The sequence below is a fragment of the Aspergillus flavus genome, chromosome 2, assembly GCF_009017415.1.
Source record: "Aspergillus flavus chromosome 2, complete sequence".
NCBI classification, from domain to species: Eukaryota; Fungi; Ascomycota; class Eurotiomycetes; order Eurotiales; family Aspergillaceae; genus Aspergillus; species Aspergillus flavus.
Window position 1 is genome coordinate 85922 of NC_092409.1, and position 14796 is coordinate 100717.

A 14796-nucleotide genomic window follows, 5' to 3' on the forward strand; every position below is an offset into this window, starting at 1 on the left:
CGGAAATTGCATCGAGGCTTTTGCCAAAAGCTCGTGTAAGTAGTGCTACCGACTACTGTTGTTATGCATTGCCATGCAGCTAGCGACTGTATGTACGCTAGTGGTTTATTGGCAAACTCGACGGACTCTATTCCTGTCCAAGATAAGAGAGAAGATATAAATAGATATAAAAAAGAGTCGAATTCAGAGAGACTGGGCATTATTAGCAACAGATATCAGCAAGATACCAGACAGTCCCGCCGAGCCTGAGAAACCGTAACTTGGCTCGTCTCTGGTAGATTAGCTCTTTCGACCTTAAGACACGACACCATACAACACCACGATCATGTTATTGGATTTGAGGAATGCTGTACTACAATCAATTGACTCATGTATCTGTAGCTGACTCCCCGACTCATGGCCTCATAGCAGAGATGTTGTGTGACATGGACTGGCCAGAAATGTCTTGTGAATCTGCTTCCGTCTGTTTAAAATATATAGTTCGCTATCGGTATTGTTAACGAATGGACACAGTGGGCAACAGGCTACCATTGAAGGTATGGTCCGACTGTGGTCCGCGAAGAAATTGGATGTGAGACATGCAAGCGTCAGGAGATGGAAAGCGGGTGTCGATTGTCAGCTGATGATGCCGTGCCCTCCACTTGCACACCCGATGAAGCTTCTAGTCTTTCAGTCCTTCCAATAGAAGAGGCAATCCATGCGTCCAGAACAGAAGGCGGTGAGTCTCACGGGCGCGCCGGGAGAATGACGTCAGCGGGTAAAGGAAGCCTGGCAGATCGGAATCTCCACTCAATATCGGAGAGCGCAGATGTCGACGTATGTTGATGTCCCCATACCAGAAATCCCGGTTTGCTTCTATACGTCATCGAGGACTCGCATCATCAGGAGGGTCTAGAAGATGTGTGGCTTCAATCAGACGCGATATAAAATTCCGCTATTTGGCCCGCAACATGGCCTACGCGCCGAGCAGCTGTTTGGCAACATAACATGAATCACGAACCTCCGCACGAATCTCCACCACACGATCCTGATTCTACCCCAAGATACTGTTAAGAGGCAGATATTATCATCGTTTGCTTCTGCTGGGTAAACAATAGGGGATGGAACATCCCCCTTCAAGAGCATCTGCCACAAAACAGAAAGCTAAAAACGGTTGTTAGCACAATTTCATCAACGTCGAACGTGATTTTACGCGATTTTACACACTCTTCACTGGGTAGATTAGAGTACACTTACCCATACCGAACAAATATGCATTCCCGTGAAAGTTCAGGGGGAGGCTGGGAAGGGGGCCCTCGCAAGTACGCCTACAATCGCGAGGGAGCCCGGGAACGAGAGATGCACCTGTAACTAAACCCTCCGTTCCATTGCAATCATCGCGTGAACTACCTCTAACGATTCAATTATATAGCTATCTTCCATACTGGGGGTTTTCGGATTCCGAGAAACATGCCCAGCAATCGATTGGAACCCATCCGAATGTGTCACGCGACAATGTCTTGACAGTCTTTGCGCAACTTGCTGCACTACGAATGGGCGCTCAAAGAGCCCTGATATCACTTTTTGATAAGACCATGCAACATGTCGTAGCCGAATCAACCCCGGGACTAAGCTTGCGCGGTACCGAGGGGTGTGAGCAAACAGAAGCCTTATGGCTGGGCGTTCGTCGCCTCCCGCGCCAAAAGATCACAATGTGCTACCATGCAGTAAGATCATTCGTGGAGGACGAACAGGACATTTTTGTGGCGGCAGACCTGGCTGAAGACGAGCGATTCAAACACCACCCATCGGTAACTGGCTATCCGCATAACAGATTTTACGTGTCTGTGCCAATCCGGTCACCGGATGCATATGTCATTGGGACGGTGGCAGTCCTCGATGACCGGCCAAGAGATGGAGTCAGTGATGAACAAGTACGCTTCTTGAAAGAACTCTCGGCGACGGTCATGGATCACTTACTGTCGCAACGAGCGATGCGAGAGGAGTATCGTGAGGAGAAGATGGTTCGGGCCTTAGGATTGTTCGTCAGAGGAAAGTCAGATCTGGCCGAGTGGTTCAGCAGTCGAAATACATCGGACAAGAAGTACGGGTCGAAGATGGCGCATGTGAACAGGAGATTGGAGCAATTACAAGTCTCTGGATCGAGCCCCGATGAGGATGAAAAGCAGGAATGCGTGAATGGGGACGGGGAAGCACCAAAAGGCAAAGCCAGAGAACAGAAGAAGCACAGACATAAATCCCCTGTTCGGAAATTTGAAAACCACCAGGAAGCGGAGAGTGGGGATGAAGACGAGGCAGATAACAAAAAGAGCAAAAGGCAGCGGCCCCGGCTTTCCCCAACTACCAGCCAACTTCAAGAAACACTTACCCCGTCCAGTGTCCGATCGGTCGTCAACCGCGCCGCTTCTTTGATCTATCAGGCACTGGATGTCGAAGGGACAATGTTCATCGATGCAAGCGTGTATGCTCGGCGACAAACCGTGGGTTCTACCGAGACTACCCATGACACCCCAGGAGCATACAACGTGGAAAATAAAACAGACGAGGACCAGATCCCTTCTGCCTCATACCCAGAGTCTGGGTTCTCAGGGTCTTCCGACGACGAGAAAGAGGCCAGAAGTCTGGTCCTTGGTCACTTCACCTCCTCTACATCTGACCAAGCCGAGAACCTGAAGGATAGTCATTATGTATCTCTCTCTGGTGCTTTTGTGAGTCATCTCATTGATCGGTACCCTAAGGGGAAGATCTTTCATATCGAAGAGGATGGCTCCATCGCATTAAGTTATGAGGGATTGGCGGATGACATGGATTATTCAGAAAGTGGTGGACGTGGCGCACAGACTACGGATGCCCATAAGAAAGATGTACAGCAGGAAACTATGGACCTCAAGCAACTTATGAAGGTTCTACCGGACGCGAGATGCATTGCCATATATCCTGTCTGGGATTTTCAGCGAAGTCGTTGGTTTACAATTAATCTAGTCTGGACTGACGATCCGGGCAGAGTGTTGTCGGAGCCAAAGGATCTAACATACATGGCGGCATTCAGTAACACGGTCATGGCCGAGGTGTCGCGTTTAGACCTGGAGGCAGCCGACCGAGCCAAGGGCGATTTCATTTCTTCTATATCTCATGAATTGCGGTCGCCTTTGCATGGCTTACTCGGGACTGTGGAGCTGCTCCAAGATATGGTGAACTCCTACGCGCAACGGTCGTTGATCGAGACCATATACAGTTGCGGGCGGACCCTGTTAGATACGTTAAATCATCTTCTTGATTATGCTAAGATTAATACCCTCACCCGACCACGGCCGTCAGACGTGGCTGGTAAACAAGGAGAAACGGACGTGTCCAAACCCCAATCAGCGGTGCCTGGCTTTCTTCAGGATGAAGACCTGGGCGTGTTGGTACAGGAGGTGGTCGAGGGCCTTCTTGCCGGAGCGGAATATCAGCGTCGCGGGCCAAATGACAATAATGAGGTCGCTTTGAAAAACGATACCAATAATCCAGAGTCTCGACTCATGACTATTGTGGATATCGAGTGGCAGGATAGTTGGCAATTCAGTGTTTACGCCGGCGCTTGGCGCAGAGTGGTAATGAATCTATTTGGCAACGCTCTCAAGTACACGCGCACAGGGTACATTCGACTATTGATGAAGAAAGACACGCTAATTATAGACGGCAAGGACCCTAGACCGGCAGTTCACATTACGATCAGTGACTCTGGGCGTGGCATGTCTAAAGACTTTCTTCAGAATCATTTGTACAGTGCCTTTCTCCAAGAGGACACTACATCTCCTGGTCTAGGGGTAGGCCTTCATCTAGTCCATCAAATTGTGAGGTCCTTGAATGGACAGATCAAATTCACAAGTGAAGTCGATCGGGGGACAAGTGTAGATGTTGTTCTCCCTGTCACGCCTCCAGAACGGTCGACCTCTATCCAGTCCTCCGACTATCCCTCCTTGAGAGATAAGCTGAACGGCATGACGGTCTCACTATTCACAAGGAGCTCTCAAAAGGGCGACCTGGGGTTCGACTCGCAAAAGTTTGAAGATGTCCTGTCGAGCCTCGGACATATGGTGTCGGGATGGTTTGGATTACGCGTATTAAACCAGAAAGAACTTGACCATGAACGGCCAGATTTTGCTATTATCACTGAGCATGAGTACTACAAGTACTATCAACCAGGCTCCAATGAGCCGGCGCCAGATAGCTCGGAAATCAAACCCTCGCTTCCATTGATTGTCCTGAGTGCGCGGACAAGTAGCTGGAAAGCATTGGGAGAGAGCGCGGATGAATCGGTTATCTTTCTTACCCAGCCGTGAGTATTCCCTACCACAATGCTGGGATCCTTTACTGACCAGTTCACCCAGTGTGAGTCCCAAGACTCTCTCAACAGCATTCGAGCATTGTCTGGGATTATCAGGTCCTTCTCAGCACTCAATGCCTCAAAGGCACCACTCCCCTGCCATACCTGTCAGGGAGAGCTCCCAGAGATCTAACAGAGCACCGGAGATCAAAGACAATAACAGTGACTCTGCAGATGTAGACAAGACTGATGTTGACGGTGTCGCTAGCGACAACAAGCAAGGGCCGTCCGACGACGAAAGAGAAGCCCAGGCTAAGTCGCTGTCAGGCAACATTCTTCTCGTGGAGGATAACCAAGTCAATCTTAAGGTTTGACACCTGAGCTTGTCTGAGTGACCTATTCTAACGGTCGTACTTAGATTATTGAGATGTGTGTCAAGAGCGCTGGGTTTAAATACCAGACTGCAGTCAACGGCCAGGACGCCTTGGAGAAGTTTAAGAACGATCGATATGACGCTGTAGTAATGGGTTGGTCGCGGCCCTTCTCTCTAATTATGGCAAAGCGAGATAAGGCTAATTTAGTGGTAGATATCTCTATGCCGGTAATGGACGGTCTGACAGCTACGCGGGAAATGAGACATTTCGAACGCAAGAAGAAGTTACCACCTGCCACTATAATTATACTCACTGCTGTTTTGTCAGCCTCGATGCAGCACGAAACCATGATGAGTGGGGCCAATATGTTTCTCACAAAGCCTACGCCGCTGAAGCAATTGAAAGAAACACTGCGAAAGCTATCTGAAGGGAAGGATGTGTCTGATGATATGCGATCATGATGTGATGATGAATGTTTGAATATAGAAATAGCGATCAATACTTATAGAACGGGCAAAGGGTACCTCGCCTAATTAGCCTATTATATACAACTCTAGAGTTCATGCTCTCCATACTGGATCTCATGGAATGTGCATAGTCAGCTGTAATCGCTGTTTAAACTCCTATTCCTTTGGGCGCATCAGAGGTATGCGCGTAAAACCTAGGACTGTGTACGAGGAATATATGAACATCTTGGGGTGTGGTCAGCAATGACGCCTGCTTCATCATGAGCGGTGCCTTCATACGTAGCGTCTAGAACTATAGTACATATTATAAAAGAAATTATTATTTGATGTGGATATCCCAAACTTCAACAAATCGGTATTTTCATTCTAAACGTGGAGATCTATTCTAAGTTCAAAGAGAGGCATCATAAGGTCAATGTCCGTCGTCGCCGTGAAGCTGCAAGGCCTGCCTTGCCGTCTAAAATCCGCCGTGTCTTCTCTGATGAAGACCGGCTAGTCCGTACCCAAATGAGGCATCCATAGCTCTTCTTCTTAACCCAGGGTGACCGTAATGCCAGCACTAGCAGAACAACTGTTAGTGTCGGTGTCATCGGGCTGCTGATACGAAGCGGCGCAGTCGGTATCTCCCGCGGAGCAGGATGCAGACGAACAGCTCGAATCACTCGGGGTGGCCGAGAAGCCAGCGGTGATAAATTCCGAGTCAGAGTCCAGGTTGATAGACGAGAGATCCCAATAAACGGTGTCGCCATCCGCGGTGTACTCGAATTGCAAGACGCTGGTTTCACTGTCTGTGGTTGCCATCTTGATGGAGATACCGCCGGTGGACTCGGTCTTCCAAGCCTCGGAATAGCTGCCGCCAGAGGAAATGGTCTGCGTGTCGCTGGAGGTGTCGGAGGTGGACCACAGGTATACGGTGCTGCCGAGGTTGTTCACAATCTGGACATTGCCAGATCCGCTGGCACTGGCACTGGCGCTGGCACTGGCGCTGGCACTGGAGCTAGAGCTGGCGGCGATGGAAGTGGTGGTCGGAGCAACGCTGACAGGACTACCTCTGGGGTAGTGATGAGGGAGGGCAGAAGCAGTCATCGCACAGACCGCGGAAAGAAGGATCTTAGAGAGCATCATTCTGCTGGTAGTGAATGGGAATTGACAAGGGCTGTCGTAGAAATAAGGAGGGAAGGCAAATTCGGCTCTAAGGAGGGGCCGGGAAGGGTGGATATAGAAATGAAAGTCGGAGGGTCAACCTCAACGATAATCTTAAGTCAAAGGAATGACTGAAAAGAACTGAAAGGACTGTGTGTGCAGTTTGAAAGTGCAAATGCAAGAGGCTGCAGGTCGGGGGAGTATAGCGCTATATATGCCCCATGGTGGAGCCGGAGAAGATGGCGAACATTGGCCAAACACCCTAATCAGTGTGGGAAACTCCTCCGTACGATGTATGGCTCAGTCGTGTGTCATGTCAGAATTCGGATACGCATTTCCACGCGAACTGTGGAGCGCAGAGTCTCGAACGTCCAGGGCAAGAGTTCCATTGGCCCAGGCACCCTAGGGCTTCGATGCTTAGGCAGAAGCTTCCACCAATACTGGAATTGTCCCTGGACCTGAAGACCAATCTAGAAACCCATCAAGATCAACATGGCGGGTCGCCCACATGGTTCTGGACCGACTGGTCGGTGCCTGACGCGTTAAGAGTGGAGCCGGCGCTTCGACACAGCCCACAAATAGCTCTGGATACGTAATCCCGGCTGTGGCTGTCTGACGACGCTTCGCCCCAGAACTCCCAATCGATTCCGGCATTTGGTACTGCGTAACTGGGCTGGACTCGTCGTTTTGTATGCGTCGGATTTCCAACGAACGGCATCTGGTGTGGCGTTCGAGAAAATAAGGGTTTAACACACGCTACAGCCCTAAAGTCACGCAATTCCCCCCACGTCGATTTTACGTTCTCTTTTAGCTGGAAATCCGTTTTCAGTCATGATCGCCCATCTGGACTAATTTTCCTACCCTTAGATTATGTGTTCTAATGTGCCTTTCGAATCCAGGATTTGTAAAATAGGATTGGGACACCGGTTGTGGCGAATTATACGAGAAAAAAAGTCGTCTCTGCGACCGTCTTCAAACCTACCCACCGAGTCCTAATCGCTTTCTCATAGTTAATTACTTTCGAAAGCTAGTATTTACGGATCTAATGCTATGCCCCCCCTTTTCCAAATGCCAATCCATCAAACACGTAAATACGCGGCGCTTTTTGCCAGGCTTCGAAGCGCACACCGATCGCAAATTTTTCGGACCCAGTCCGTACTAATACTTCGAGTTTTGCCATTCCGACATGACTCGCGAAATCCATTAGAACGCAATAATATACACATGCTTCGGGTGGAGAACGGCAAAGGTCCTGTATATGACCTGTGCTAGAGAACCGACATACTACCCATAGGGCACTGACAGTCGAAAAATCGATGAGGGGAGTAGTTCTTGACATTCTCAGGGGTAGCATCCGGCTTGATAATCGATATCATTGTTTCTTTGCGAACTTAGAAGGATGTTCTAACCCAGTCGAAGACTTCTTCATTCAATAGGACCGTGCCACCGACATATCCAACACGAGAGACTCCGTCGGAAAGCCGTATCGGATTTCGGCGGATTTCGCGCACGGTGGTATCGTCAAAGGCCACATAGGTAAGATTCCTGGCATAGCCTTTTCGTAAAAGATAAACGATGAAGTCTAGAAAGATAGATTCCGTAGCTGGATCCTCGTGGACTAGGTCAATCTGGGCTACACGTAAACGGGGCAATAACAGTGCGATTTGCATGAATTCCTGGTGCGGAAACCGAGTCAGTGACAACCCAAAATAGCATCTACTTGAGCAGAGACGCACTTGATTCAGACTCGCTTGACTCACGCGAAGTTCTTCGATATCTGGCAACGCCCCTACCAAATACTTGATATCTGGCACGTCCAGCACATACTTCGACCCATCCAAAAACGGACTCAGGCCCAGCACCTTCAGAGTGGAAGAATGGTGCCTTCTGAGAGCATCCACGAGAACGCGGATTGGCTCCATCGGTCGTAGTGTGTCAGATGGGACGAGGTGAAATGCCTCCAAGCCACTGAAAGACGAAATGAATTCTTGAATGCCCTTGATACCTAGGTTCACCCTCAACCTAAGCGGACGCAAGTCAGCTTCAACAGACGCATCCCAGAACTCCGTTGGATCCTGCACCAGGAGGCTCGGTCCTAGCTCTAGCGTCAGTTCTCTCAGTTCGGTTGGTGGAATTGCTGCCCACATGCTCTTCGCGGGGATTCCTATGTCGGAAAACCCACGAATGTCCAAAGAGCGCAATCGAAATGGAGCAGGTTTATGCCAGTCCTCCACGAGACTGCTAATGCTGAGCTCGGCACGGTCATCGGCCCATATAGAAAGGCGCTCTAGTTGTGTAGCATGCTTCAGAGCCACACCTAAGGATTGTAAAACCACGACGTTATCGACTTGGGTGAGGTGCATCACCCTTAGCTTGACTGTTGTGTGGAGGTGCAAGGTTGGGCGAAAGAACGGCTTCGGGGTGCAGTCCGTACCCATACGGATTCGCAAGCACCGCAGCCTCTGTTGCAGCAATACGGTCGTCAGCAAGACCTGTGTCAGTGAAACTTGCATGTCCCAGCTGAAAGGTAGGTTAGCTTAGCCCCCTTCAGATGATCGCCATGGATACCATTGAGCAACCCCAATGGGATAGGGGAAAGGATGGATAGTACATGAACTCCTCTAAATTCGGCATCCTTTGAATGCAATTGCGGATGATGTTGCTGAACATGCGAGCTGCTGGGGAAAGAATCTGGTGCTCGCCAAGCTCGGAGTCAATCGCAGCATAAGCCTCGTACCATGATCCTGACACGACCACGCGCCTTGTATATACGAGTTTGTTGAAGTGGAGATTTCCGAGGATATCCAGTTGCGACAACAGCTGATCATCCGGCTTGATGCGCCCGGGACTATGGAAGTGTACTGTCTGATACAGGTACGGTGTTGCCAAATCGTTCAACTCATGCGACACGCGGGCCAACTTGGCGAGATCGCTAGCGGTCAGCTGGCAACGAATGTTAGGTCTTCACGAGGCATTAGGTGGGATAGAAAGAAGAGGATGAGCCCACATGCTGGCGTATTTGCGCCATGAAAAGTCGGATGATGTCTGCCATCATTACCGGATAGACACAAGTACGCATGAGGTGGTGTTTGAAGAATGGCCTGACGTTAACCATTGACAGCGATTGCCCCTAGTCTATGAATGACATATTGCTTTGCCAATGCTCTTAGGGGAGTATTATCAGAAGAAGAGGCAAAAGATTGTCCAGTATGTGCTTTGGTGACGCAATGGAAACGTAGTCTCCAACTCGTGTCACATATTTGGATCTATACCTAGAGGAACCTGGTGAAGAGGGTCGGGATCAATCTTTTTTTCTGTTGATGGGTATGAGCTGTGTGATTGTTTTACCTATTTCCCAGACTTGTGCTTCTCGAGAACCTGCTCATGGCACCAACGGTTATATGTCCCATCATGTCCCTGATCGAGCATGTACGGCGCATGCCTCAATGATATCATGGCGCGGTCATACGCTCTGTACTCCTGTACGTTTTCCATGGTTATGATCCGAATTGCGAACCCTATCAGGGGTAGTAGGATAATGTATCCGAGCCGCAACTCAATGGCCACTGATGGCAACCGGATATACTTTCACATGGCTCGACAACACGGTCGGCAACGATCTCGAGTGTATTGATGGTTAAGATGATTGGCGGTGATCGAATAGGATGATATAAGAAATAAATGTCTGGTGTGTCACCAAAGGGAGAGAATCCTAACGCACACTAGAAACATCAACTATATATATACTGACTTTAGGCATGAATTGAACCAAAGCTGAACCACATATGCTGAAAAGAAACTCCGTCGCTACTATTATGTCGTATATGCATATGCTAGTAATCTAAGGATCAGGCACAAAGACAGGACAAGGTATACACATGCGTCGCTAAGGCATGCCAGCAAGAGCATGAGGGTGCAAATTGAGATCCCCAAAGCCAGTTGTGACACGAGCGTGTAAGGAATGTCGCGATAATGCAACATTGCAGTGGCCGACCATACATACTGCCAACATGATATTCTCTGCCGCCATATGCAGGGCTGGAGACAGCTCGGCGTTGTGTTGGCGATTGATCTCTCCACAAATAAGGGATTATCGTATTCTCACGTCACGAGTCCTGTAAAGCTCTCCTCCCATCAGTACAATGTATGAAAGCGACATAACCATCGTCGTAAAGCCCTATATTTGCACACGGTCGGAAGACCTCCAATGGCTTGTTTCTCGGGAAAGAGATAGGATAACATTCCGCGAAAGTCGACTATGTCCTCACTTCGCGCCTCGAGTATTCAGTGATTTCCGTCTATTCTCCCTTACTTCTCGTTCATTCTCCATCAGGATATTCTGGAGGCAGCGGCTTCCCTGATCGCTTCCCTTGGCTCGGACATCATTAAGGAGCTCTGTCAGCGCATTCTTCATCTGGAGACTGTAGTGGAGTGCCTGTTTATTTGGCTCCTGGGGTTGATCGGTCGGTCCCGAGCCAGTCTGATTATGAATTCCGGCTGTCGCAGACGAGACTGAGCGCTTGATGACGGGGTTAGAGCGAACGGTTGGTACACGGTTGGTCGACGCGGCCGGTTGGGCACTTTTGCGCGGGTGATCCATAGTGAAAAAGAATCAGAGTAATAGAATGGGGTGCGAAGTGACTCATGGACTCGCAGTTTCTTGGGGGTATGCTCAATATATATCAAGAGACGCTATACAACAATGAAGCGGCGTTAGGGTTAAGTAACGATGACGTAGCTCGAGATCGACGACTTCAAAGCTGTGGCAGCACACGTGATTGGTCGGAACGCTTGCCGGAGTCTTCAGCCACAGGGCTTAACCCTTTCCATATAGCAGTCTCTATCCATACTATGTAGTAGATCATCATGCATGTCCTTGTCCTGAACCCCTAGCTGTGAAGAATGTCAACCCTGGCAATGCCTTACTGAGGTTTAAGCTATACCCTGGTCCATGATCGAACCACCTAGGACTGAGAATAAACCAGTTTTCTCCAGTATATACGCCTCAGCGATGTAATATTGACCGAAGCCAAGAAAAGCAGATGACGAAACCATGAGTACTCAATTGAAAAGAAAATATCTGCTCGAGAAGAGATCCCCGTTGAAAATGTCTCGAGAGTCACCAATATATCCATGCAATCGTCAATTGACCTATAGCTTCGGCCTCCCATTTCCAGTAAAATGATACACAACATCACTAAACTTGGTTTCCGGAAAGACATAGAGCCATTTCAGCTCTTCTTCCGCATTATTCGTAACTGAATGTTCCATGCCACCCGGAATGAAAACTGCACACCCTTTTTCAACCTTATGTTGTACCCCATCAATAGTCACTACTCCTCGCCCCTGCAGGATGTAGTATATCTCGGCCTGAGCATGATGATGGCTGCATAAGTATCCAGAATAACCCGGACAGACAGCAATCCCGGCAGAGAGATCGTTCGTTGGGGTCTTTGGCTGTGTGAAAAGCGTGCGCCACGATACCTCGCCTCGGGATGGGTCTTCGAATGACTCGGAGGGAAGGTTAGAGATGGTACTTGGTGGAAGCACCATCGGTTTCGTGTTCGGCATTGTAGACGCTGGAATTATCTTAGCAAATATGAGCGGCTTGATGACGATTACCAATCATACTAGGATGTTGATATAGCTGCCTTTCGACCCTTTCCACAGAATAAGGGACAGTACAAGGCCCGCAGGTATATTATGCCCAGAATATTCAAATTATCTACATACTATGGAATCCGCCGTTGTTCGAGGGATTTTATAAATCTTACAGCCATTCGGATGAAGGGAGATCGATCTTGGAGTGAGGGGAGATACTGGGCCCAAGCACACAACCCTGGGATTTATTGCCTCTTTCGGGAATAGATTGCAGTGAGATCACATTGACAACAGATCGCATACCAAAATATTGATTCGAGGTATTGAGCCCATAAGAAAGCGTTCTATGCATATATGGACCTGTAAACCGCCTATCTAATTCAGGCTGTTGATAACTGATGTACTCCTTTCCCTAGGATTCCATCGCCTCTCGCAAACTACGCAGATCTGCTACAGTTCCCCCTCAGTTATAGAAAGAAGGTACGGTCAATACATATCAGGAGAAAGTATGCAAGATCCAGAAGTGTTATAGTTTAGAGCGTCTAGTGTGATAATAATATATCTTAAGATCTACAACTTCAAAGGTGCGGTAATATTCCCAATTAGTCGGAGTTGACAATAATAAATATTTAGTACACTATTCAGCCATAGCGTTTAATACTTTTAATACCAGGATACACCCCTCGTTGCTGAATTTCAGTTGGAAATACATTCAAGTTACCACAGCCAGGCAGAGACATGGGACGACTGACTACAAGGCTTAGTGTCAAACTAGACTCTTCTCTATAGTGACTCAATTCCCTCTTTCCACCTCCAGCAGTTATTTCAGGCGGAACGGCAAGGCCGTGGAATAGGATCTAATCAAGTGTGGTTGGTCTATGTCAGCATTAGTCTACTTGGTAGAGATCACAATATCCAGCCCAGGTTGTAAAGCTATCCCGGTCGAGTCGACATTGAACCAGTCTATCTAGGGTCAACTTGAGTACGGCAAAATATTCCAATAGTCTACACAATCATGTGATACTCCGTCACTGCGAAGACCTTTAAACAATTCGGGCGAAGAGAATTTTATAATGAAGTGAGGAGAGATACTGGGCCCATGCACAACCATGGGGTTTGTTGCCTCTTTCGTGATATCATATCCATAGCCCTACAACATATCGCATACTGAAATATTGAATCGGGTATTAATACTATAAGAAAATGTTATAGACATAGATGGCCCTGCACAGCGCCTACCACGCCCAGGTGTTAACAAGTCATATACTCTTTTTCCTGAGATTTTATCGCCTCTCGCAAGACCTCACAGATCTGTCGCAATTCCGCCTCAGTAACAGTAAATGGAGGGGCCAGGAGGATGTGATCGCCTCGCATGCCATCCACAGTCCCCGCACCAGGATACACTGCCAATCCTCGGTCGAACGCAGCTTGTTGAACTCGCAAGCCGAACTTAAACGTGGGGTCAAACGTCGCCTTGGTCGTGCTGTCCTGCACGAACTCTACTGCCCAAAAGAGGCCTCGTCCACGAATATCGCCAACTGATGGGCAGTGTGCCAATTCAGTCTTCAATTGCTGTTCCAGAATCTGTCCCAGAGCAGCGCAGCGTTCAACCAGCTTCTCTCGTCGAACGACTTGCTGGACCGCCAACGCGGCAGCGCAAGAAACAGGGTGGGCCTGGTAGGTATGGCCATGGTTGAAAGCGTTGCTGCCCTTGCGGAGCACATCAATCACCTTCTTGTGGACCAAGACACCTGCGATGGGTGCATATCCACCTCCAAGTCCCTTGGCGATAGTCATAATGTCAGGAACGACGTTTTCCTGTTCAAAAGCGAAAAATGTCCCTGAACGTCCCACGCCACACATAATTTCATCAAGGATCAGTAGGATGCCGTACCGATCGCACATGGCACGGACACCGGTAAAGTATCCGGCGGGGGCTGTGACGCAACCCGCGGTGGCGCCAACGATCGGTTCGGCTACAAAAGCAATAATCTTCTCGGGACCGATTCGGAGGAACTCCTCCTCAAGCTCACGCAGCAGTCGGGCCGTAAATTCTGCCTCGGTCTCTCCCGCCATCTGGTGCCGGTATGCGTATGCGGGGGTAACGTGAGAGGTATGAGGGTACATAAAGCCGGTAAAGGGAACCTTGCGAGCAAGATTTGACGAAATTGACATGGCAGCAATGCTATTGCCGTGATAGCTCTGCTGTCGGGAGACAAAATGCAGTCGGTCAGGTTCATTATTCTCATAATGGTACTGTCGCGCCAGCTTCAAAGCAGACTCAACCGCCTCGCTGCCACTGCCGACAAAAAATGCCTTCTCGAGTCCGTAGGGGTTTCCGCTCAGGAGAAAATCAGCCAGATCCTCCGCCGACGAGGTGGTGTAGGACTGTGTGTGGATGTAGCTGACATTCTGCATCTGCTTCATAATTGCTTGATGAACCTCTTCGCGGCCATGACCGATTAAGGCAACTGCGGCGCCAGCGCAAGCATCCAGGACAGTGCGACCATCGGACAGATGCAATGTCAGCCCTTTAGCTTTCTCCACCATGACAGGATGTTCTATGAGAGAACGATGCAGAAGATGGCCTTCACCGTTTGGCTTCACATTTGGCAGGATTTGCGTATTTGGCCTTGACTGGATGTCATCGTCCACCCTGGAAGGTGCCATTTTGGTAAAGTTGAATTGTTGAGCGAGATGTCAGAGTAGTATAATTCCTGAACTATTTCAATGGTGTGCCAGGAGCTCGGTTTTCGCAGCCTAGAAATAGCAAGAATGCAGAGATTAACTCAACATTCTACCACAAGAATATATACGGTCACATTGAGTGTTCTCGCGCGTTTGACTCCTTCCAGAGCCGAGAGCCGAAATCCGGTCGGCTTTCGCACCAACACAGGCTGGT

The 14796-nt window shown here is 49.0% G+C and overlaps 5 protein-coding genes across 5 annotated transcripts; 1 reads left to right on the plus strand and 4 right to left on the minus strand.

Annotated features, from left to right (window-relative positions):
• The first annotated feature begins 1119 nt into the window (after nucleotides 1-1119).
• On the plus strand, nucleotides 1120-5413 carry F9C07_1175546 (sensor histidine kinase/response regulator). Its single transcript, XM_041289220.2, has 5 exons — nucleotides 1120-1346; nucleotides 1412-4321; nucleotides 4374-4677; nucleotides 4728-4836; nucleotides 4897-5413. Exons 1-5 carry the CDS (start codon nucleotides 1252-1254, stop codon nucleotides 5142-5144), a joined length of 3666 nt encoding a protein of 1221 aa, XP_041141870.1. The 5' UTR covers nucleotides 1120-1251; the 3' UTR covers nucleotides 5145-5413.
• Nucleotides 5414-5681: 268 nt separating this feature from the next.
• Nucleotides 5682-6275, minus strand: F9C07_9400 (putative GPI anchored cell wall protein; the record flags this gene model as incomplete). The annotated part of the gene is made up of 1 exon (XM_041284517.1): nucleotides 5682-6275. One exon carries the CDS (start codon nucleotides 6273-6275, stop codon nucleotides 5682-5684), a length of 594 nt encoding a protein of 197 aa, XP_041141871.1.
• A 1409-nt stretch (nucleotides 6276-7684) lies between these two features.
• Nucleotides 7685-10893, minus strand: F9C07_9401 (uncharacterized protein; the record flags this gene model as incomplete). The annotated part of the gene is made up of 3 exons (XM_071511900.1): nucleotides 7685-8813; nucleotides 8905-9236; nucleotides 10606-10893. The coding sequence occupies 3 exons, from the start codon at nucleotides 10891-10893 to the stop codon at nucleotides 7685-7687; spliced, it is 1749 nt and encodes a 582-aa protein (XP_071363431.1).
• Nucleotides 10894-11444: 551 nt separating this feature from the next.
• Nucleotides 11445-11864, minus strand: F9C07_9402 (RmlC-like cupin domain-containing protein; the record flags this gene model as incomplete). Its single annotated transcript, XM_071511901.1, has 1 exon — nucleotides 11445-11864. One exon carries the CDS (start codon nucleotides 11862-11864, stop codon nucleotides 11445-11447), a length of 420 nt encoding a protein of 139 aa, XP_071363432.1.
• Nucleotides 11865-13145: 1281 nt separating this feature from the next.
• Nucleotides 13146-14564, minus strand: F9C07_9403 (putative aminotransferase; the record flags this gene model as incomplete). Its single annotated transcript, XM_041284519.1, has 1 exon — nucleotides 13146-14564. The coding sequence occupies one exon, from the start codon at nucleotides 14562-14564 to the stop codon at nucleotides 13146-13148; it is 1419 nt and encodes a 472-aa protein (XP_041141873.1).
• Between the last annotated feature and the right edge of the window lie 232 nt (nucleotides 14565-14796).

Excerpts from the sequence above, each read along its gene's own strand:
- F9C07_1175546 (XM_041289220.2), top strand. The coding sequence starts at position 1,252 with ATGCATTCCCGTGAAAGTTCAGGGGGAGGCTGGGAAGGGGGCCCTCGC. Across the intron at positions 1,347-1,411 it reads CGGGAACGAGAGATGCACCT|CTATCTTCCATACTGGGGGT; the intron begins GTAACTAAACCC and ends TCAATTATATAG. Across the intron at positions 4,678-4,727 it reads ATAACCAAGTCAATCTTAAG|ATTATTGAGATGTGTGTCAA; the intron begins GTTTGACACCTG and ends GGTCGTACTTAG.